The 24,228-nt window shown below is 48.6% G+C and overlaps 2 protein-coding genes and 1 pseudogene across 2 annotated transcripts; 1 reads left to right on the top strand and 2 right to left on the bottom strand.

Moving 5' to 3' along the window:
• Slc2a7 (solute carrier family 2 member 7) lies at positions 1–22,992 on the bottom strand. The gene is given in 13 exon segments (XM_028858460.2): positions 1–257; positions 260–284; positions 1,178–1,305; positions 3,056–3,131; positions 4,546–4,647; positions 8,633–8,743; positions 11,934–12,124; positions 12,358–12,483; positions 13,008–13,160; positions 13,800–13,924; positions 16,760–16,920; positions 22,321–22,419; positions 22,881–22,992. Coding segments are annotated over 13 exon segments (1,545 nt in total). The 5' UTR covers positions 22,938–22,992; the 3' UTR covers positions 1–66.
• On the bottom strand, positions 10,274–11,526 carry LOC114684024 (annotated as a pseudogene).
• Positions 19,416–20,114, top strand: LOC114684029 (transmembrane protein 60-like). Its single transcript, XM_037202321.1, has one exon. It carries the CDS (start codon positions 19,477–19,479, stop codon positions 19,876–19,878), a length of 402 nt encoding a protein of 133 aa, XP_037058216.1. The 5' UTR covers positions 19,416–19,476; the 3' UTR covers positions 19,879–20,114.
• Positions 22,993–24,228: the final 1,236 nt, after the last annotated feature.

Below are 24,228 nucleotides of genomic sequence, written 5' to 3'. Positions count from 1 at the left end.
AAGGCTTGGTCCCCAAGTGTCCTTCTCAACGAAGGAAGCCCGAGTACACGTGTGTCCACAGAGCCATCAAAACGATGTTTGCTTGCCAGGCAGAGAGGGTGTGTGAGGTTCCGCCATTGTTACGTCTTTCTCTTCTGGAAACTCCACTCCATTTCTCTTGGCAAAAGTGCAGTTTATCTCCACAAATGTCTTGCCCTTGGTTTCAGGAATTACCACGTAGATGTAAGCAGCCGTGAGGATGCACAGAACAGTGAAATGAGAAAACTGTAAGCCCCGATGGCCACCTAGAGCAGAGGGGACAAAGGGCAGAGACCCTTCAGACAACATACTTGGTGCCTCTGTGAGTCACAGGGATTTTCTTCGTGGCCAGTTTTATTCTACTCCCAGAGGAAAAAGACAGCAGGAAAACTGGGCCCATCCCTAGCCTCCAAAAGGCAGCTTTAGTGTTTGGCTCACAGGGCCATCATAGGCTCTGGGTCCTTCCCACACTGGAAGTCTGGGGTCTGGCTGACTCAGAGGAGGGAGGTGGCAGGGGTGTGCTCCTCTTTGGACACTATCATTTTTGATCTTTAACAAAGAGCCGATTCCAACAGCTCAGAGGTACAACCCCTCTATAAGCGGGGCATGCATACTAAAGAATTTCAAATTGGGGGCCGTGGCATGTGCTTTCATCCCAGCACTATGGATGCTGAGGCAGGAGGATTAAGAGTTCCAGGCTGGGGATACCATGCAGTGGGAGGGCATTGCCTAGCATGCATGTTAGGTTCTGGGTGGGATGGCCAGCACCGGAAATAAGTAAATAAAAAGAACTGGACCGAAGCAAGCCTCACATGGAGCACCTAAGAGCTGCTTTGGTAGCTTTGAGTTGGTAGATGCTGGGGACATTATTGCTGTGTTTTGATACAAGAGTTCATGTATCCCAGGTTGGCCTCAAACTCTATGTAGTTAAGGATGGTCCTGAATGTCTGATCCTCCTGTCTCCACCTTCCAAGTGCTGGTTTTACAGGCCTGTACCACCATACACAGTTTATGCTGTGCTGGGGATCAATCCCAAGCCTTTGTGCATGCTAAGCAGAAACTGAACTACATCCCTAGCCTCGGGAGGTGTTCTTCCTAAAGGAGGAACTTACCTTGAGGTGAGGTGGAGTGGCCAAGGATGGCACAAAGGGTCACTCACCTGGATGGATGGGAATGCCAAGCCTACGATGAAGTTGGTGAGCCAGTGCACAGCTCCATCTACCGTGAGTGCAGCTGTCCGAGAGGACTGCAGGACAATCTCTGTCCTCACCACAGAGGGGACAGGACCTGGGAGGACGGGAGGTTCAGAGGGTCCTGAAGGCTGCTAGGACCTCACTTCAAACTTCAGACCCTTAGAGCACCTTATGTCCCTTGTGTGGACCACCCCTGCCAGGACTGGGGGCTGAAAAGAAACTCCATCTTTCCCCCCAGACTAGAGCAGAGGCCGAGAGCCAGGAGTGGTAGCTGGCACTGTTTCTTCAACTGGATGCCAGCGAAGGTTTGTAGCAGTCCACCGGGTGGAAAGCTTCTCAGCGTCCTCACAGTGCAAATCCTCTCCAGTCCTGCTCTATATCGGCCCAGCTTTGCAGTTCTTGCTTGTCAGGGGCTTGCTATGCCCTACGAACTTCTGGCTTGCACATTGCTGTCCCCTGTAATGAGCATGGTGATGGCAATGCCTTCTCGCCACCCCTTTCTTGAGTCCAGAGCTCTCCTCAGCTGCCTCATTATTTCCCCCAGAAGGAGTCTCGTCTAAATTGTCTATAGCTATGTTTTCCCCTAGTTGCTACCTCCATGGGGGAAAAATATTTTTTAGGGGCCAGCAAGATAGTTCAGTGTGTAAAGGTGTTAGCTGTCAAGCCTGAGGACCTGAGTTGAGCCTGAGGCTCACAGAGTGAAGACGAGAACCAGCTCCACAAGCTGTCCTGTGACCCCTACATACGCACTGCAGTGTATGCAAGCACAGAGACACACAAATATTAAATAAAATGTAAAAAAAAGATAAATTGGGTTGGGCAGTGTTGGTGCCCACCTTTAATCCCAGCAATTGGGAGGTAGAAGCAGGTGATCTCTGTGAGTTTGAGTCTAGCCTGGTCTACAAAGCAAGTCCCAGGAGAGCCAGGGCTACACAGAGAAATCCTGTTTTGAAAAACAACAAAAAAAAAAAAAAAAAAAAAAAAGAGAGAAAGAAAGAAAGAAAGAAAGAAAGAAGAATATTAAATAAATAAATTTATGTTTTAGACAGGAGCTCATTTTCAGGCTGGTTTTCAGTTCACCTTGTAGCTGAGGACTGTGTAGTCCTGGCTGGCCTGGAACTCATTATGTACACACGATGCATACATCAATGAAATAGGTAATACATTTTAAAAAATTGAGCCGGGCGGTGGTGGCGCACACCTTTAATCCCAGCACTCGGGAAGCAGAGCCAGGCGGATCTCTGTGAGTTCGAGGCCAGCCTGGACTACCAAGTGAGTTCCAGGAGAGGCGCAAAGCTACACAGAGAAACCCTGTCTCGAAAAACCAAAAAAAAAAAAAAAAAATTGAGTGGGTCTGGAGCTGGGCAGAGTAACACACAATTGTAATCCTAGCACTTGGAGGCCGAGGCAGGAGGGCCATGAGTTCAAAGCCAGCTCAGGATATTCAGTACAAGTCTGACTCAAAAAACCAAAACAGGCTGGGTGGTGGTGGCGGCGGTGGCGGTGGTGGCGCACGCATGCTTTAATCCCAGCACTTGTGAGGCAGAGCCAGGGAGATCTCTGTGAGTTTGAGTCCAGTCTGGTCTACAGAGCGAATTCTAGGCCAACCAAGACTACACAGAGAAACCTCATCTCAAAAATCCAAAACAAACAAACAAATAAAAACAAAACAAAACAGAAAAAAGAAGATTGGAGCCGTGTAGGTGAGAGGACGAGCAGTTTGAAGGGTGGTGGTGGGAGAGAGGTGGATGGACGGACAGCCACCCATTCCCCAGGCACTTATAGCACCAGATGTGAGTCAGGCTCTAGAGACTGGGGAGGTAAAGCAGGTGTGCAGAGCTCACTGGGTCCGATGGAATGTCCCACGATGTAGGCGAAGACGCAGATGATGCCGAGGTAAGACAGCTCAGGGACTGTGCTCTGTGGGAGAAGCAGCACCGTGGGGCCCAAGCCAAGAGCCCCACAGGAAGCCGAGTCCACCCGTGGGTTCCACCCTCCCACTGCAGGAATTCTGAGCCCCACAGAGGCCGCAAGGATCGGGATGGAGACAGAACATTCCCGTTCATCAAGGTTTCCACAACCTTACCTAACGGTGGTGGGGCTGGACAGAGCTGCTTTTCCCTCATGCTGGAGTCAGACTGCTTCGCATTCACAAATTGACTGTGTTTTATCCTCATGTGACCCTCTCTGAGTGTGGATACTATTATTTCTATCCCACAAATGTGGACTCAGAGCCCACGGATCCCTGAACACAGACCAGGAAGACCTCAGCCCCTCAGGAACAGAGTAATGGAGGGGCACAATCTTGAGGTCGCTGGGTGGGAATTTCAACTCATTTGACAATTGTCTAGAGAAAAATCCTTCTGGGACCTTCTAGGGCAAGGGAGCCGCAGACCACTCCCTGCTCTCAGTGGCTGATTCAAAACCAGGTTAACAGGCATAAACCGAATGGAATGGCAGGCTCCCAGCTAAGTGGCCAGCTAGCCAATGAGAATCAGGAGGATTCTGCAAGGGAGCCATTGATGGCATGGTAGGATGCCATGAAGGGTCAGAGGATGAACAGCCACCAGGGCTTCTGACAGAGGGACATGAGCTCTTCCTTTCTATTACTTCCTCCTGGTTTATATATCGAGTCCTGGCCAGCCAGGCCAACATAACTCCTCAAGTATGTATGTATGTGTGTATGTATATTTTCTTAATGGTTTTTCAAGACAGAGTTTCTCTGTGTAGCTCCGGCTGTCCTGGAACTCACTTTGTAGACCAGGCTGGCCTTGAACTCGCAGAGATCTGCTTGTCTCTGCCTCGTGAATGCTGGGAGACTGCCACCACTGCCCAGCATCCCCAAGTATTTTGTAGCACCTAATGTAACTGCTTCCTTTCCAGGGTCATCCAGATCTAGTCTTTAAGATATTTTGAACACTGAGGCTTAGCGCTCTTGACTTCTGGCAGGATTTCAAGAGGGATCTGGGCCCAGCTGTCTCCATTGCGGGGGGAGTGTCTCAAGACTACATTTACAAATCAGGGTCCAGGGGCTGGAGAGATGGCTCCGTGGTTGAGAGCATTTGTTGCTCTTCTAGAGGACTCAAGTTCAGTTCCCAGCGTCTACATCGAGTGGTTCACAACTGTCTGTCATTGCAGCGCCAATCTGGGTTACAGCTGGATTTGTGGGCCCAGTGGAGCAAAATCACTCACGAACAAACACTGGGAATGGGTTTTATGCAGCAGTTGGCCATGGAAGGAGGCAGCTGGAAAGGACCAAGATCCAGCCATGCAGTTGGGACCTCGAGCTCCCCATGGCAACCCCCTACCCACAGGGCAGGACATGAGAACAGACCTGAAGGAGGAGGGCCACAGTCAGGACCAGGCAGGCAGAGCCACAGATGCCGTAGCCAGACAGCAGGAGAATCCGCCGCCCCAGACGCTCCACGAGGACTGCCTGCAGGGGAGAGGAGGAGGAAGAGGAGAGGAGGAGGAGGAGGAGGAGGAGGAGGAGGAGGAGGAGGAGGCTCTCAGTACTGAGGGCTGACCCTGAACCTCCACCCTCTCCTGCTTGGCTCTCCCTGTTCACCCCTGCTACACCAGGTGACCTATTTGGTTTAAGTTACACGTTGGGATTCCACACTACTGTCGTTGTCTTTACAGACCCCTGGATTATCTACTCCCTATAATAACCACATTAAATTTTTTATGTGGATGTGTGTGCCTCCTTGACTTGTAATGTACTCTATGTGCATGCAGTACCCTCGGAGGACAGAAGAGGGCGTTGGATTTACTGTGGGTTGTGAGCTATGTGTGCAAGAACAGTGAGTGCTCTTAACTGCTGCGCCGTCTCTCCAGCCCAGTAACTATGTTTCCCAGTCTCCACATGCGATGCGTTGACACACGCTGGAGTCACAGGGAGGAGGGAGCCTCAGCTGAGAAAACGCTTCCATAAGATAGAGCTGTAGGCAAGCCTGCAGGGCATTTTCTTAATTAGTGACTGGTGTCCAGTCCATTGTGGGTGGGGCCATCCTGGGGCTAATGGCCCTGGTGTTACAAGAAAGTGGGCAGAGCGAGCCATGATGAGCAAGCCAGGATGCAGCACCCCTCCATGGCCTCTGCATCAGCTCCTGCCTCCAGGTTCCTGCCCTGCTTGAGTTCCTGCCCTGAGTACTTTTGATGATGAACTGTTATGTGGAACTGCGAGGGAGACAAACCCTTTCCTCTCCAGGTTGCTTTTGGTCATGGTGTTCCATCACAGCAATAGTAACCTAACTAAGACACCAACACATTGTTTTTGTGATACCATTATGCATTCCTAGAAACATTTTGGTTTCTCTCTATCCTCCTCAGCCAGCTCAGCCAGGACCTTGCAGTTACACCAGGTGATTCCAGTTCCCCCAATGGGCCTGCAGGCAAGTGTTGTAGTTAACGTTGTCCTAGTTAAGCCTGCTCTACAGGCCTGACTACAGCCCCGTCCCATTTTCTCAACTGAGGCTCCCTCCTCTCTGATGACTCTAGTCTGTGTCAACTTGACATAAAACTCGCCAGCACAACTGACTCCTTGTCATCTTGACACACAAACACATCACTGTTAAGCTCTTGTGGGCTTCAAGAATGTATTATAGAGATTCAGCTGTGTATTAAAGCTATACTTTGACCTACCAAGGGTCCATTAAATGGGAAGCCATTTATCACGGACTGTTTGGTGTTATACAGCCTTAATATTCAGCTGCGCCTTGCTATGAATTTCTTGTGGACTCATATATCACTAGACCATTTGGCGAACAGTTCAGCTTCTCAGACCTGCTGAACCTCCAGGTAACTAACTCCCTCGAGGAGCCTCGGAGACAGGCAGGCTGTAGATGTATTGCTTTGCTTCTTGTGCAAATGAAGCTCAGACCCTCCCCTTCTCTCAGGCTGGGGGCATGGCAGAGAGATTGAGGACAACAGGGCCTTTTGCATAACCAGGTGCAGTAAGGACTGGAGTGGAATTCCAGAGACACACACAGAACCCAGTGTCCAGAGAGAAGAGAGGAAGACAGAGATTCTGCAGAGGGTAAAGCAGATCTGTGGTAGAGATTATCAGGGCTGGGGTAAGGAGCCAGGAAGGACAGATGGAGGATGAAGGAACAGAGGACATTGAATTTTGGCACAGAGGAATACTGTAAACAGACAAAGAGCATGGTGTATGTAGATTCTTTTCCCTCAGATACCCCACCAGACGTAGCGTCTTCCCCGGGACTCTGGGAGAAATCTTCTCAGGGCCGGGACTTGGGAAATTCCATTATCTTTATTAAGCCACAGCTCTTCCTTCTCACTCATCCCCAAGATGGCACAGTGATAAAGACATCTCATTATAAAACATTTCACAGCCTGAAAAGCTCCCATCTTATAAACTCAAACACTTTAACAGTCCCTTTAAAAATATCCAGTCTCAGCCGGACATGCACACCTTTAATCCCAGCACTTGGGAGGCAGAGGCAGGTGGATCTCTGTGAGTTCGAGGCCAGCCTGGTCTACAGAGTGAGTTCCAGGACAGCCTGGACGACACAGGGAAACCCTGTCTCGAAAAACAAAACACAAACAAACAAATAACCATTCTCTTTTAAAACACAAAGTCTCTGTAAAACTCCAAAATGTCTTTTTTAGAGGTTTAAAGTCTCTCAACTGTTGGATAGGGTAAATTTTTTAAAAAAATTAAATATTTTCTTACTTCAAAAAGGAAGAACTGGGTCATAGTCACAATCTGCACAAAGAACACCTGAACTCCAGCATTGTAAATAACTAAATGTCTAATATCTGAGATTCACTCATGACCTTCTGGCTCCTCCAAAGGGCTTGGGTCACTTCTCTGTCCCAGTCCTCTGCAGCACACACAGCCTGTCTTCTCAGCTTGGGCAGGCCTCACTCCACAGCTGCACTGTCCTTGGTGGTCACCCCACGGTACTGGCATCTCCAAAACACTGGGGTCCCCTGCTGTAGCTGGGCTGTGCCTTCACCACCAGCCTCTCCTGGGCTCTCCTCATGGTGCCAAGCCTCAGCTTCTCCCCAGGCCTCCAACTGCTACCCAGGCTGCTCCTTCACCACTGGCCTCTCCTGACCTCTCACAGTGCCAAGCCTCAGCTGCTCTCCACGACCCCTTCATACCTCCAAAACCAGTACCACCGGGTGAGTCTTACCATACCAACTTCAGCTGCCAGCAGAGGGTACAACCTCGGCCACTTCTGGAACACAACTGTGTGCTGACCCTGAGGAGACACTTCCTGAAAGATTTTCACCTCACTGATGCTGGTCTCTTCTTAATCACCGCTGATTCTTCAGCCCCAGCTAACCAGAACCACAGATGACCAACCCAAAGTAGCAAAGAGCTCTTCAAGTGACTCTCAAGCTTCCCTCTGGAAATTCACAAGCCAGGCCTCCATCATCTGTACTGCTCTAACATTTTTGTCTTCCAAGTTCCCACACAGCTTTGAACATCAATGGCCTTTCTAGCCCAAAGTCCTTCACAATCCTCCCCAAAACAATGTGGTCAGGTCTGTCACAGCAATACCTCATGATCCTGATAACAAAGTCTGTGTTAGTCAGGGTTCTCTAGAGGAACTGAGCTTACAGAATGAATATATATGTATATACGTATATGGGGATTTGCTAAAATGGCTCATAGGCTGTGGTCCAGCTAGTCCAACAATGGCTGTCTACCAACAGAAGGGCCAAGAATCCAGTAGCTGCTCAGTCCACAAGGCTGAATGTCTCAACTGGTCTTTAGTAGATGCTGGAATCCGAAGAAAGTAGGCTCTAATGCCAGTGAAGGAATGGACTTGCCAGCAAGAGTGAGAGCAAGCAGGCGGAGCAAAAGCGTCCTTCTTCCAGGTCCTTTACATAGGCTGCCAGCAGAGGTGTGGCCCAGATTAGAGACAGATCCTCCCAATTCAAAAGATCTGGATTAAAAGTGGGTTTTCCTACTTCAAATGATGTATCTAAGAAAAAAAAAAAATCCCTTACACGTGTGCCCAGCTGCTTGGGTTTTAGTTAATTCCAGAGGTAGTCAAGTTGACAACAAGAATTGCCATCATAGCTGGTTTGGGAGCATTTGTTTGTGTTTGAGTCTCATGTTGCCCAGACTGGTATTGAACTCACTATATCATCAAGGATGACTTCGAACTTCTGATCCTCCAGCCTTCACTTCCCAAGTGTTGAGATTATAAAAGTGAGCCATTATGTGTAGTTTGACCCCAGTGTTGGGGATTGAACCCAGGAGCTTGTGCATGCTAGGCAACACTCTACCAATTGAGCTACACCCCAGCCCTTGACCAAGGTTACCCAAATAGTGACCAAGGACTAGGGTCACCTGCACTCTGGCCTGAGGGGCTTCTGTATTCCAGTCAGGGAGTTGTTTGGGGACCCTGCAGCGAGAGAGAGGCTGCTCCCCAATAACTCACCGAGACCACAGTCATCACCAAGTTGATCACACCAGAGCCCACTATCACGTACTGGGATTGGGTGGGGTCCACACCAGCCGAGGTGTAGATGATATCCGCATAGTAGTTGACCTAGAGCACAGATAGAGCTGTGAGCAGAGGCCGGAGACCTGTCCCTGGATCCCTGCTCTCACTTTGAACAACGTGCAGTTTGGGGAGCCTGGGTCAGGATGGAGGCAGAAGGTGGTGGTGAAGCTAGGCACCTGCTGGATCTGACTCTGCACTGAGTTCTAGGCTCTGTCAACTCTAAGTCTTGGCTTCTGGGCCTGTAAAATGGGAGCATCTCACCTATGTGCATTTACACCCTGCAAACTCACCTGGGACCAGAGGTCAGACTCTTCTCCGCAGGTCTCTCTCTCTCTTTCTCTCTCTCTCTCTTTTTTTTTTTTTTTTTTTTTTGAGACAGGGTTTCTCTGCATAGCTTTGCGCCTTTCCTAGAGCTCACTTGGTAACCCAGGCTGGCCTCGAACTCACAGAGATCGCCTGCTTGCCTGGCGAAAGGTGGCCAGGCTTCCGCCTCTTAAGGAGAGTAAATAACTAAAGGCAGCAGATTTTCTTTTGGGGATTGAGAAGCAAAGAAAAAAGGTATATAGTAAGAAAAATGCAAAGGGTGGGGAGAGGCAGAGAGCCTCTGAGCTGCTTCTTTGCCCTAGACATCCTGTCCCAGCTCCCCAGGACCACAAATGTGGCCGACCTTCCTTAGTCAGGCACCAGTTTCTGTAAATAAGGCCTGGTTTTGCTTTTTCTCTTTCCAGTGGATTCCCTCTCTCTCCTCCCTTTCTCTCTTTTTAAAGATGTACTTATTTTATCTTATGTTCATGGGTGTTTAGTCTTCATGTATATGTCTGCACACTATGTGCATGTGGTGCCCATAGCTTCCAGAAGAGGGTGTTTGTGTCCCCTGGAACTAGAGTTACAGATGGTTGTGAGTAACAATGTGGGTGCTGGGAATGGAACCCAGATCCTGGGCAGGAGCAATCAGTGGTCTTAACTGATGAGCTATCTACATCTATGTATCTGTCTGTCTGTCTGTCTGTCTTCATTCCTTCCTTTCACTGATGAACTGTCTACATCTTCTGTTTATCCATCTTTCTTTTGTTTTTGTTTATGAAATTTAATCTTGACTGTACAAAAGGAATCAATACAAACAAAATAATGAAGGTAAGGCAAATGATGCTCCAAACCATCAGAAAAGCAGACTGGCGGCAGGAAGCAGGGGAGGTCTTCCTCTGCCGTTTTCTGCCACATACAGAAGATGCAGGTTTCAGTCATTCTAGAGAGGTGGAGGAATGCTTTCTGTCGAGATAGAGGCTTCGAAAGAAGCTGTTGTTCACGTGGGGATAGTGATGTGTGTGTGACTGGATGTGGCTAGACCTGTCCTGTTGTTCCTGTGCTCTCAACCTGAACTAGAACTCCTCAAACAGCACACACACACACACACACACACACACACCACCACCACCACCACACACAACAACAACAATAACAACAACCCTGGAATCCACAGTTATCTAACAAAAAAACCCCTGGAATCAACAGTTGTCTGTCAAAAATATTGTTGAAAAGTTGACTGGAGACTCAGAGGGTACAGGGACAGAGGTGTCACAGATTCTGCAGGACACAGTGTAGTTAGGGGTTAGGAGTCATTCTGTCAACAGGAGTCCAAGGCAGAGTCCCTGAGGTCACTTGGGGTCAACAACAAACGTTAAATGTCTAGTAAGAAGGCATGAGCACACTCACTGAGTTTATGTTGCCAGGCAGCTAGTGGGCTGGGAGATGTGACAGACATGAATCCTCATCCTGCTGCAGGAGTATCACGCCTGTCTAGTGTGTTTGTGGTGACCTCATCACAGACCACAGAGCAGTGAGTTTGCAGGAAGTTGAACAGGGGTAGCCTGGAGAGGTCTCCAGATGTAGAGCATTCCAAATGGTTCCCTGATACCCAACTCAGCCATATGTGGATGTCCTCTGATTAAGGAGACAGGGCCAGGCAGTGGTGGTGCACACCTTTAATCCCAGCATTTGGGAGGCAGAGGTAGGCACGTCTCTGTGAGTTCCAGGCCAGCCTGATCTATAGAGCGAGTTCCAGAACAGGCAGAGAAACCCTGTCTCAAAAACAAAACAAAAAGATAAAAAGAGATGTGCTCTTGATAACCCTGCTCTGCCTTGGCCTGCTGTACCCTCTTATTTCTGCTCCAGCTTGATGTTCTTAAGCTCCTGTATTACCTCATCCATGAAGCCACAGCTAATCAAATTGCAGCATTGAGAGCTTCACAACACTAGTACCATCGGCCACTGAGGCAGAGTACAGGGGCAAGGAGAACTTCTGGGCAAAACTGAAGTTCTTTCGAACAATCTATATGTCTGCATCCATTTTATTGGCCACCAGGATGCTGGGGCTCTCCGTCTGAACTCCTGAAATTCTGCATACCAGGTACTCAGGTTCTCAGAGGTGATTTTCCTCTAGACATCAAATACCACGATGCAGGCTTGAGCCTGTGGTAGGAGGAGGCAGGCATGCTCTGGAATTGCTCCTGGTCTGCTGTATCCCAGAAGTCCGCAAGGATCGCCTTGCATCCCTGTGGCCATGTGCTTATCCGGAGTCAAAGCATATGTGGACAGTTGCTGTGGCTGAAATCCATCCATGGGAAACATCTACATGAGTTTGAGGGTGTCCATGGCACTGTCCCCAGCAGATGATTGTCACGTTGTCCTGAGCATCATATTTCTCTTGGTCCAGCTCATGATGCTTGGGTTCTGTCCCCTGCCATTGGCTGTAGACAAGAGCTGGCCTTGGGGTCTTTTCGCTGTCTACTTACAGGCAGGCCACTGTGCTCTGGTTGCAGCTTGGCCATGTCTCTCCATCTTTATTGCATATATTTATTCTCTCCCCATTCTCGTGTGTGTGTGTGTGTGTGTGTGTGTGTGTGTGTGTGTGTGTGTGCGCGCGCGCGCGCCTCATTCCACGCTGTGGGTCCCAGGGATCAAACTCAGGTTGCCAGCTTTGGGGGCACGCACCATAATACTGAACCATCTTGCAGGCCTGGGTCCTGTTTCTTGCAAAGGAAACACCCAGAGCAATAACATGCGCTGTGCTGCCTGAACCCCTCCACCCAGCAGCAGCTTTGCAGCTCATCCCTCCTGGAGGCCAGGCTGAGCTTCACAGGAGTCAAAATGCAAAATGCTACTCCTGAGCCTTCTGTGCATTCATGAAAAACGACCCACGGGGACCGAAAATCTGGGGAGAGGTGGCGCCACGCACCGCGTTGATCCCAGACAGCTGCTGACCCGCCATGAGCACGATGATAGAGATCAGCTGCCAGCGCAAGGGCCGAAAGGTGAAGAGGTTGAGCACCGACAGGCGACCCTCCTCTCGCTCCTTGCGCTCCTCCTCGCGCATCTCTTCCATCTCGGCCTCCACGTCATAGTTGCAACCTCGCAGCCTCCTTAGAGCTGCAGAGCAGAGAGGTGGTATGCCACACTCAACCTCTGCTTCTGCTGCATCTCAGCCAGGCCCTTCTCCAGAACCCAGGCCTCACCCCAATCACACTGTCCACCCAGCGCAAGCTCTCTGCTCTCAACCCCTGTGACCCTGACCCCGATCGCGATCTCACCAGATGTCACCTGCCCGATCCATGCAGTTTTGTACATTGGGGGCTGTGGGTGAGCAGCCTGTGTCCCAGTACCTTGTCTTGCCGTTTCCTCATCCCCTTTCTCAATCAGAGTGTAACGGGGGCTCTCGGGGAAGAAGGGCAGCGAGAGAAGCTGAATCAGCGCAGGGACCCCGGTGAGAGCCAAGAGGATCGGCCAGCCTGGACAGGACAAACGTGACAGCTGGAGACTTGAATCTCCCCTCCTTCTTCGCCCCCTACCTTGCCCAACCAGGTGATAAGCAAGGGTGATGGGCACCTAGTCCTTGCCAAGCTGTGGCTGCCCACCAAGGGCATCCATGTTAAAAGAGAGGAGAGGGCTTGGTGGGTAAGAACACTGCTCCCCAGCACCTGCCTAAAAAGCTGTGTCTAAAAAGCTGTGTTTGTCTGTGTGCCCGTGACCCCAGCGTTCCGGCGGGCGGTTAGGGGTAGGGTGGGAGAGCAGTGGAGGCAGATCCAGGGAGCTCATTGGCTGGCCAGCCTAGCCTCACTTATATCTGAGTTTTCTTCCATCTCTAGGACTCAGCAACCCCACCCTAGGCAAAGTCTTATATCCACAAGCTGACCTAAAGGTCACCCAAACACCTTCCTGTTTGGACCACTGGTAAGTTTGGGCTCAGCTGAGCCTCGCAGCACCATGCATGCTGAGAGTTTGCCGATCCCACCCCATCCACACATGTGGTTACCTGTGGCATTGCCCAGGATGGACTGCAGGCTGAATATCTGTGCCAGGAGGACTCCAATGATGACAAATACCTCCGTCATTGTCCCTAACATACCCCTCAGGTTCTTGGGAGCCAGTTCTCCCAGGTACATGGGGAGAACACTGTAGGAGATGCCTGATTCAGACAAAATGGGAATCAGAGTCAAGAGCAGTCCCCAGGCTCTCAGAACCCAGTGCCTAAGGTTGACTCAACCCATCTCTTAATCCTTGAGTCTCACTGGGACAGGAAGAGGATGATGTTGATTGTTTAGTTTGAACCTGCAACCACAGCTCTCCCAACCCTCCCCTTTCAGCCCTGCTAGAGTGTGAAAATTGTCTGCCAAGAAATTCCTTTTCTGCAAAGTCTGGCATTTAGACAAAAGCCAGCAACCCCTCAGGAGCTTGAGAAGATAGTCTGGCTCTTCCATTAACTGTGCCCTGGTGCCTATTAGCATACCAAGGTCTATGCTAACCTCTAGGTTCTATCAATCTGTAAGTCTGTAACAGGTTCTCACAAGTACCTGTTACAGACTTCAAAGCTCCACCCCAGCTCACAGTCTCCCCTCCCCTCAAGTCAGGTACCTGTTCCCTTAAAACCCTAGAAATGTCTCACCCCCAGACCCACCGCCACTACTGCACACCACCACCTGGAAAAGGCAGACAGCTAGACCCTTGTGTCTAGCCTTGGTCCTGGTGCTGGGCATCCCTGTCTCAGAGCTGCCCCTTGCCAGTGCACACCAGACCGACCTGGGTCTTCAGTGGCCACTCTGGGTACCTGCACAGATCCCCACCAGCACTCGAGACAAGATGATCAGCTCAAAAGCCCGGGCCACTTTGCTGACTCCCATCAGGATGGCAGGGATGATCGCGAAGATATTGTTGATCAGCAATGTTCCTTTTCTGCAAGACAGCAGGGCCCAGAGGACAGGGTGCCCAGCACAGGCTTTTTCACACCAAACCTAATGTTCCAGACTGTTCCCTGCAAAAGAGCTACATTATTCCTGAGAAGGGCAGGTGGGTGGGGCTATGTCCTGGAGTGTCCCCCAGGGTCATGCATGCGCAGCAATCCTCACTCCTCAGGGGATTCAGATATTCTCCTGATGGGACTAGAGCTCTTGTAACACATAACACCCAATACAAATACAACAGAAAGCCCAAGGTGACCAAGAATGGGAAAGCTGTAAGGAAACTGTCTGTCAAAGTTCCAGGAAGGGGAGGGCTTGCTAGCGGGAGTGGTGGAGCGGGCAGTGCATTCCAAACACTGTAGCTTCCGGTGGCTGGGGGTAGTTAAGACCCACTAGTGATGTCTAGACCAGACTTGATGCCGGTCAGGGATGTTGACCAGATAGATTCCCATAACAGATGTGGTGCAGAATGGGACTGGATGACCTTTACAATGAAACCCAATGGTCTGTAAAGCAGGGGAAGGGGAGGTCTGTAAAGTAGCACTGATCTGGTTGCCCTCCAGGCCCCCCCCCCCCAAGCCACCTTTTGTTGTTTGCTTGATTTTGTTTGTTGAAATAGGGCCTCAAGTATCCCGGGCTGGCCTTAGATTTGCTTTGTGGCTGGTGCTCCTGCCTCCACCTCCAGAGGGCTAGGTTACAGCTGTGTTCTCCCACACCCACTCCAGAGGACTAGATTACAGCTGTGTTCTCCCACACCCACTCCAGGGGTTAGATCACAGCTGTGTTCTCCCACACCTACTCCAGGGGTTGGATCACAGCTGTGTTCTCCCACACCCACTCCAGGGGCTAGATTACAGATGTGTTCTCCCACACCCACTCCAGGGGTTAGATTACAGATGTGTTCTCCCACACCCACTCCAGAGGACTAGATCACAGCTGTGTTTTCCCACACCCACTCCAGGGGCTAGATTACAGATGTGTTCTCCCACACCCACTCCAGGGGTTAGATTACAGATGTGTTCTCCTACACCCACTCCAGAGGACTAGATCACAGCTGTGTTCTCCAACACCCACTCCAGAGGACTAGATCACAGTTGTGTTCTCCCACACCTACTCCAGGGGCTAGATCACAGCTGTGTTCTCCTACACCTACTCCAGGGGTTAGATTACAGATGTGTTCTCCTACACCCACTCCAGAGGACTAGATCACAGCTGTGTTCTCCCACACCCACTCCAGAGGACTAGATCACAGTTGTGTTCTCCCACACCTACTCCAGGGGTTAGATTACAGATGTGTTCTCCCACACCCACTCCAGAGGACTAGATCACAGCTGTGTTCTCCCACACCTACTCCAGGGGCTAGATCACAGCTGTGTTCTCCCACACCTACTCCAGGGTTGGATCACAGCTGTGTTCTCCCACACCCACTCCAGAGGACTAGATCACAGCTGTGTTCTCCCACACCTACTCCAGGGGTTGGATCACAGCTGTGTTCTCCCACACCCCAGCTCCCAACTGCTGCAGGTGAAGGAAATGGCCTCTGCTAGGCACCACTCAGATGTGCCACTTTTCCCTGGAGCCCCTGAAGACCCAGAAGGATAAACAGCACATACAGTCCCATCTATAGTCCTGATACTCTCTTACCCTCCCTGATCCCCAAGAAGTCTACTGGCCTCAGGGGGGCTCAGGCTGGTGGGACCCAACTAGGCAGCTGACACCACTTCCTCTCCCGGCTCCTCATGTGCAATGAGGCTAGGGAGACCGTCTTTAAGAGGCTGGGTGTGGCAGCATTCACCTTCAATCCTAGCACCTGGAAGTTAGAGGCAGGTGGATCTCTGTGAGTGACAGGCCAGCCCAGTCTACAGAGTGAGACACTTCCCCTACAACCAAAGTTTCATAACCAAGGAGGTGGAAGAAGGAACGCCTGGGTTTCTAGAACAGTCTAATCGATGTTTGCAATGTGATAAGTGTACATAGCCTGACCTGCAGCACAATTAGAATCTATTGAGTTCTTTCTTCACTCAACTGCACAAGCAAGGGCAAGTTCACTGTCCACCAAGTATTACAAGGAGAGGCCTCTGGGTCCAGTTTTCATAAGTACACAATTTCCAACTGATAATATTTTCTTTAACGCATGGAAAGGAAACTGCTGTATTTTTAGAGTTATTTTTCATTATGGGTTCTCCACTCCCCACCCTCACACAGCCTACCTTGGTGAGGCAAGTTCAAGTGAGCACGGGGACCTTGACCTGCACATTCCTCCTTATCTTCAGCTCATGCCTCTGCAACATGGGCCTGTGAGTAGTCAAGCGAAGTGCACAGACCCGGGCTTCACCTCCCGCAGAGATAGGAGACCACGGCACGGGCGGTGTCTCACTCAGCCCAGTTCCCAGCTTCAGGACAGCTGCTGAGCCCACGTGAGGGGTGCTGCTGGGACCTGAAGCCATCTGACCCCAGAAGGAACCTCCTTGAGTAGCATTTCTGGACATCTGCCACAAGTGCTTACGAGGCACCAAGCTAAGTACCACTAGAACCTTTTGACCTCAGAGGGTGCTTACAAGGCATTAAGTTAAGTACCATCGGAACCTTGACCTCAGAGGGGGCAGCACCTCTGGGGTAGATGGTGAAAGGATGCTTCTCTTGTGCAGCTGCCCAGGAAAGATCCCAAAGGGTCTGGCTAGCTTGAGCCCTGACGTCTGTGGCAATGTGGAAGCTTGCTTTCAGATCTGATTTCAGGGTGGTCTCAGCTTCCCACCAGGAGCTCAATCCCGGGAGAGCCTGTGGCTTGCTGCGATGCATTTCAAGTTTGGGAATGATGTCTACTATTTACCTGCCCCACTTGTTGACCATGAGGCCGACAATCAAGGACCCGAACACGCCTCCCAGCGGGAACATGGAGACCGTGCAAGACCACAGGAGCAGGAGGGAATTCTCGTCCATGAATCTTCCATGCCGTTCAAAGTACGTATCATTGTAAAACGATTTGAAGACCTGGAAGACAGGGCCCCTCATTGCTCAAGATACTCCGCAGCTCACAGAAATGGTGACGTAAGTATTCTTAGCTGCCACTGTCGTCTCCCAGAGGGCTCTTCCTGCCAGTTCCCGCAGGACATGGTTGACCCTAGTGGCACTCTGCTGGTATCTGAGAGAAAAGTGACACTCTGTGGGAAGGGAAAGGGATGGGAAGCCAGACTGAACACAAACGGTTACAAATTCACTTTCATAGCCTCATTCTGCCAGAGGCAATGTAGGAAAGACTCACACTAACTGGGAGACTTTGGGCAGCAAGTCTGTCTCCATAGCCTTAATCTCCTCACCAGTTACACAAAGCATCTCTGTCTGAGAGAGACAGGGGACAGAAGGTTTATTTCATCTTCCAGCTCTCAGGTCATACCCCATCACTAACGGAAATCAGGGCAGGAACCTGGAGGCAGGAGCTGATGCAGAGGCCATGGAGGAACACTGCTCACTGGCTTGCTTCCCCACAGCCTTCTCAGCCTGCTTTCTTACAGCCCTGGACCACCTGTCCAGGGATGACACCATCCACAGTGAGCCGTGATGTCTCACATCACTCATCAATCAAGAAAATGCTTGGCCGTCCAGAGGGAGTATTTTCTCGTTAAGTTCCCTCTTCCAAAATGACTCTAGCTTGTGTCAAGTTGACATAAAACTAGCTGGCACATTAATTATAACAGCGATGGCACTTTGCCTGTGTCATCCTTAGAAGAGATGGTCCAGGGCTGGGCATGCAGTTCAGATGGTAGAGCACTTGCCCAGTGTACATGAAGTCCTGGGTTCCATCTCCAACCCCAAATAAGATCAGCTATGGTGGTGCACACCTGTAATCTCAGCATTTGGGGGAGGTAGAGGCAGGAGGATCAGAACTTCAAGGTCAGCTTTAGCTACATATACAGTTTGAGGTCAGTCTCAACTACCAAAATTCTGCCTTTAAAAGTGGAGTGGAGGCTGGGCAGTGGTGGCGCACGCCTTTAATCCCAGCACTTGAAAGACAGTGGCAGGTGGATCTCTGTGAGTTCAAGGCCAGCCTGATCTACAAAGTCAGTTCCAGGACAGTTAGGACTGTTACACAAAGAAACCTTGTCTTAAAAAACAAAAACAAAACAAACAAACAAAAAACAAAACAAAACAAAAAAAAGTGGGGTGGAGAGGAAGCTGGAGAGACGGCAGCAGTGAAGAAGAGCACTGCTGCTCTTGCAGAGGACTGGGGTTTGGTTCCCAGCACCCACGTCACGGGGCTCATAACTACCCACCTCAGAGGCATGTGTAGCCACTATTGGGGTGCACACACAGAGATAAAAAAGGATCACACACCGGGGATGTAGCTCACTGGTAGAGCCCTTGTCTGTCCTTCCAGGCCCTGGGTTTAATTCTGGACACCACAGAAACAAACAAACCAATAAACCACAGCGCTGGGCAAAGTGCTTTTTGCTGCCTGGGGGCTAGCCTGCTGCCTGGGGGCTATCTTGCTGCCTGGGGGCTAGCCTCCAGCGGTACAGGGCTGGAGAGGAACCCAGGGAGTCAGAAGTACGACTTTTTTATCTGAAGGGTTAAGGCAAAGACACTCATCCACTCTCTTGATGGTTCTTTTTTCTGTAATCTTTTCTTCTGTATTCTCCATTCTCCATTCTTACCTCTCTCCAGAAACATCCCTTCTGTCTCTCTTGATGTTTTCCTTCTCTCTATTTTCCCTTACAGCTTATATACCCCCGCAAAATATTTCAAGCAACATATAAAATTACAATGTAGTTACATTAATTTTTCAAGTGAATGATACAATGAATACAAGTAAAAAAAAAACAGCATGTTTTCCATATCCCTTATATGATTAAACATTCTATGTACTACAGATAAAAAACTAGTTGTCTGAAGAACCCAGTACATTCATACCCAAGCAACTTCTAATAGATTAACAGGGTGTGAGCAAGCAAGGTATTTTTCTCAGCCAGTTCTTTTCTAGCAGGCTGCCTATTGCGACTACAAAGAAAGAATTAATCACTTTATTGCTTATCTTGAAAGATAATCTTATAAAGAATCTTAAAGGAATCACAAACCTTTTATACATGAAAAACAGTCAGCTCTACTTTAAATCTTTAAGGTGCATACCCACTCATCAATAGTCTTTTATATCAGGAGACTGAGGGCAGAAATGGATACAAGGAATTAATCATCATCTTTGATCACTAACCAATACTAGCAAGGAAAGTACATTAGCTAGTAATATTTGGGCTGCCTTGTCCTTTGATCCTAATCTAATGAAATTATAAGTCAGCTATGTGGGGACGTGGACGGAGCCCTGATTTGTTGAGGGCCTCCGCTGAGGTGGTTTGGAGAGGCGGAACTGTATCTTCTCCTTAATTATCATGTGAAGGACTAAGAATTTAATGGGGGGAAGAGTGTGGAAGAGGACCAGGATCCAAACTGGCAGATTTCCCGACCTTCGATGCCCTCTCGGCTCTCCCACCAGCCGCGCTACCAGGGTGTACCTCCCTTATTTCAGCCCAGAAACAGCCTCTTGAAACGGTTTAAATGAGAATGTCCTTGGCTCAGAGAGTACTCCTCATCTGGCTTTTCACATTACTCTTCCTGATCATGTTGGTGTTGAAACTGGATGAGAAGGCACCTTGGAACTGGTTCCTTATATTTATTCCAGTCTGGATATTTGACACTATCCTTCTCATCATGCTGATTGTGAAGATGGATGGACAGTGTAAATCTGGCTGTGACCCCCGACATGGATCACACAACATTAAAAAGAAAACCTGGTACCTCATTGCAATGTTACTTAAGTCAGCCTTCTGCCTTGCACTGTGTGCTAAAGTGGAACAGTTTACTACCATGAACCTGTCCTGTGTCTTCATTCCCATATGGGCCTTACTGACTGGCGCTTTAACAGAACTGGAATATAATGTCTTTTTTGTGAGAGACTGACTACCGAGTACATCGTCTCTTCTGTTGCTGTTCAACAAGCTACAGACAGTGTACTGAATCTTTGCAAGTTTCAAGACTACCACAGATCTGGTGGAAAGTACCAACTGTAGTCTTGAACTGCCATGAAACAGGATTGGTGAGGCATGAACTTGTAGCCAACCCAAAGCAGAATTATTAAGTATTTGAGTTATTGATATCTTTGTTATCCCTGTGTAAATAAAGTTTGTTTCTGACCTGAAAAAAAAGAAAAAAAAAAAGATAAGTCAGCTATGTGTCCTTGTAAAATTTAGATTGTTTTCTGGGGTTTTTCATCTCAAAGCTACTATCAAAACATCTCAATCTAACCTGATGTTATTTTAAGGCTTTGATTCAGCTCTGATGCACACTGAAACCTGTGACTGCATCTTTCAACATCAAGATTTAAAGAATTAAGCCAGCCTGGCTCCTAGGACTCAATTGTTTTCCTTAGTCATTTCTTTTGTTCTGTTTTCTTTTTGTTTGTTTTGTTTTGTTTTCCTTAATCACTAACCTGAACTGCAATCTATGCCGCTCCTTAAGTGAAACTCCTAGGCCCTAGCTGTGTGACACTTCCTTGTATTTATTTTCAATCATCAAAACTCTATTTAAACTAACATTAATATTATCAATTAGACAGTACAGGAAGAAATCATCTTCATAATAGTCCACAAGTAAAAATGCTCAGTAGAACAGGTTATTTCCATGAGATAAACACACTGCATTACAGGCAGTGGGGATCTCCCCACACTCATTCACACCATGCCAGATACCGGAGAAAGGATGACAGCAGCAAACATGTAAAGGCACAGCAGAAGCCACAAACATTCTGGAGCGTGTGGTCTCGGGCCTTGTCTATCTGAGATTCACCCATCATGGATTCACCTCCTGGTGGGCTGACTCCCTGAAGTCAACTGCCACCTGCCGCTCCTCTGACATGGCCATGGCAGTGGCTCAGGCCTCTAATCACAACACTGGAGAGGCTGAGGCAGGAGGATAGTTCAGGGCCAGCTTGATGCATATAATGTCTCAATAGACCTAGGACTGGGACCAGTGAGGTGGCTCAGTGGTCACTGCCAAAGCTGATGACCTGAGTCAGACCCTCAAGGTAGAAGCAGAGAGAGGATTCCTGTAAGTTGTCCTCTGACCTCACACACTCACTGTGGCAAGTACATGCTCCACACATACTCAGACACACTCAAGACATTTATACATGTATATATTTTCTTCTTCTTCTTCTTCTTCTTCTTCTTCTTCTTCTTCTTCTTCTTCTTCTTCTTCTTCTTCTTCTTCTTTTTTTAGACAGGGTCTCTCCATGTAGTCCTGGCTGAACTGTAGCTTTTTATGTAGACCAGACTGGCCTTGAACTCACAAGACATCCTCTTCCCTATGTCTCCCCAGTGCTACCATTAAAGATGTTCACCATTATGCCTGGTGAAATAAAATATTAAAAAAAAAATCACCTGGCTGGGGATGTTGCTCTGTGGTAGAACACTTTTTTGATATGCATGAGGCCCTGGATTTGATTCTCAGTATTGCAAAATGTAATACCACCAAAACCTTTGTAAGACCAAAAATGCTCCATCAATGATAATAAGTCACTAATATGTAGATATAAAATGTATATAAATACAATTCATATACATACATATTCACATATGTATATATATGTCTATCTGTCTATCTATCTATCTATCTATCTATCTATCTATCTATCTATCTATCTACTTGCTTTCCCTCCTACAAACAATAGCTGTAAGTTAATGACATTTATTTATTTTTTTATCTATCTTTGATACCGGGTCTCACTGACCCAGGCTAGCCTTGAACTCTCAGTCCTCTTCTTCACTTCCATAGCATCTGGGATGACAGATGAGCATCACTGTGCCTATCTCCTAGTGACAGCGATTTTTAAAATAGTGCTGAATTTACATACATAACACCCAAGGTGTTTGTCCCTTTGCTCCTCAGGGACATCCTTTCTGCATCTGTCCTTGCCAGCCCTGCTTCACTGGTCTTCCTCTGTACCTCAAATCTCTTCTCAATATGCACATGGCTCCCACTATGCGAAAACCAAACTGGACCCCTCATCATCCCCTACTAAACTTCCTTCTCAGACTCCCCCAAATAGCAAAGTTACTTCACAAATATGTCCTGCCTGTGTTTCCTCCTGAACTCATCATGTCTCCTCCTGAACTCACTCCAGCCAGCCTTTACCTCTGTTGCTTCTCCTTGCCCCAACCACAGTCACTCAGTGCTAACAGACTCTGTCACCTACACATGGCCCCCCTAGCTGAGCAAAGTGGGGCCAAGCTCAAGGTGCTGAGAATCCAGGTCTCCTAGTACTGATGTGCCTAGGAGAAGATGGAGGCGTTTGGAAGCAAAACAGCCGCTGACTTCTACCCACGGGACCTGCCCTGTGCCCACCTTGTGAGGTGTGTTGATCACAGCGATGTTGTAGCCGTACTGGAAGACTGAGCCAAAGGATGCACTTAGGGTAGTCAGGACCAGCGTGGACTGCAGGCGCTGTGTGAGAGAGTTCCGAGGTCAGAGACTCTTGTAGGGTTGGTTCCTGGAGCTTCTAGGATTGGGGGTGGGGTGAGGGAGGCTAGGCCCCTACTTCCTCCTGAGATGAAAGGAAGGTCTGGCTGGGAGCAGGCTACAATCCAGGAAGGAGGAGGAGGGGGCTGTTGGGGAAGGTGAGCCAAGCGTGTGCTGTCCGAGGACTCCCTGTTTCCAGGCACACGCTTTTCCTGCCTTTCCTTAAGGGCGAAGGAACAGGGTAGACAGGGTTGTGAAGCAGCAGCATCTGACCTCCCCAGGCTTTGCTGGAGCATGCTTGCTCTGAGCCCCGGGGTTTGGGTGTGGCAGATCTCAGCAGGCACTCCCCGCAAGCCCTCCTTGATAGATGGATTCCAGGGCACTCATCTGCAGACAACAGTCTCCAGCTTGGGGGGAGAGAGGCAGTTTCCAAAGTTGACACTTACCCCTTTCTTGTGTGGTGTGGGCAGAGGCGTCCCTGTCCCCTTGTTCTCCATCCTCATTCAGGTAGGCAAACAGGTACACTCTGCCTCTCAGATGCCACTGGGCCCTGCTCTGTACTGGCTGCCAGCTGGATCTGCTGAGTTTCCTCGAGGCTGGCTTAGTTAGTATACGATCCTCTTGCCCTCTGGACCTTAAGGACTTTCTGCAGGAGCCCATCCTCCTTGACAGGTTGATAAGATATGTGTTGATGCTTTGCCAGTGGCATCCATGTGCAGAAGCGGTTATGTCTTTGCATCTCACAACTGCCAACCAGCAGCCCCCCAGTTCCCACAAGGAGGGAAAAGTTCCTGGTTACTCCCCGGAAATGAGTTTTGGAAATCAAAGCAAGCTGCAGCTTTGACCCCAGTGGCTTCTGTGAGGCTGGATCATCTCAGCCAGCAGCCTTGAAGCTCTTCTGGATGCAGAACTTTGGGGAGACTGTAATAGAGGCATTTTGAAATGCTGGATCACCTGGGCCACCTATTTTCACTAGTCTCTTTGCTCAGAAAATAAATAAACTTTTAAAGGTAACATACATACTTGCATTAATTCAAGTATAGATTGTGTATTGTACATAAGTCAGCCAAAGATAATCTTTTGTTTTATGTCTGAGCAGGTAAAATATATATCATGTGTCTTGTAGTTACTTTAAGTTTATTTTTTTATGTCTGCAGTCAGGATTTCAGGGGGTCTTCCTTGATCAAACCTGGTTTTCCTTAACCAAGAAGGAATCCATAGCTTCTCATTTTCTATGGAAATAAAAGTGTAACCTCTCCCCCAATGTAACACATCTTTTGACTTTAATTTTGAAATCAAGATATTTTCGAAATATATAGGTTGGTTTAATCCAGTAGCATTTATAATCCGGTGTTTTAGCAGCCATTGCTCCTTCCTTAGCAGTCAAAAAATTCAAAGACATCACAATAACATACAGTATTCAGACTCTCTGTATATTTTCCATTTTTACATGGCTTATTACATTTTTTATTATTCTATTCCTTTTTATGGACTTTATTTTATTTTAAAACTCTTTCTCTATCTATCTATATACCTATCTATATATCTATCTATATATCTATCTATATATCTGTCTCTATCTATCTATCTATCTTTCTATCTATCTATATTGGTTTTTGGAAACAGGGTTTCTCTGGGTAGTTTTGGTGCCTTTCCTGGATCTTGCTCTGTAGACCAGGCTGGCCTCGAACTCACAGAGATCCACCTGCCTCTGCCTCCCAAGTGCTGGGATTAAAGGCATGCACCACCACTGCCCAGCTTAAAACTATATATTTTTTTAAATCTAAGACTGTA

This window comes from Peromyscus leucopus, chromosome 2 (genome assembly GCF_004664715.2).
Source record: "Peromyscus leucopus breed LL Stock chromosome 2, UCI_PerLeu_2.1, whole genome shotgun sequence".
Classification (NCBI taxonomy): Eukaryota; Metazoa; Chordata; class Mammalia; order Rodentia; family Cricetidae; genus Peromyscus; species Peromyscus leucopus.
The sequence above is the reverse complement of the archived record's forward strand: the minus strand, read 5'-3'. Positions and strand labels throughout refer to the sequence as shown.

Bases quoted from the DNA above. Each gene is read 5' to 3' on its own strand.
- LOC114684029 (XM_037202321.1), top strand. From the start codon at position 19,477: ATGAGAATGTCCTTGGCTCAGAGAGTACTCCTCATCTGGCTTTTCACA.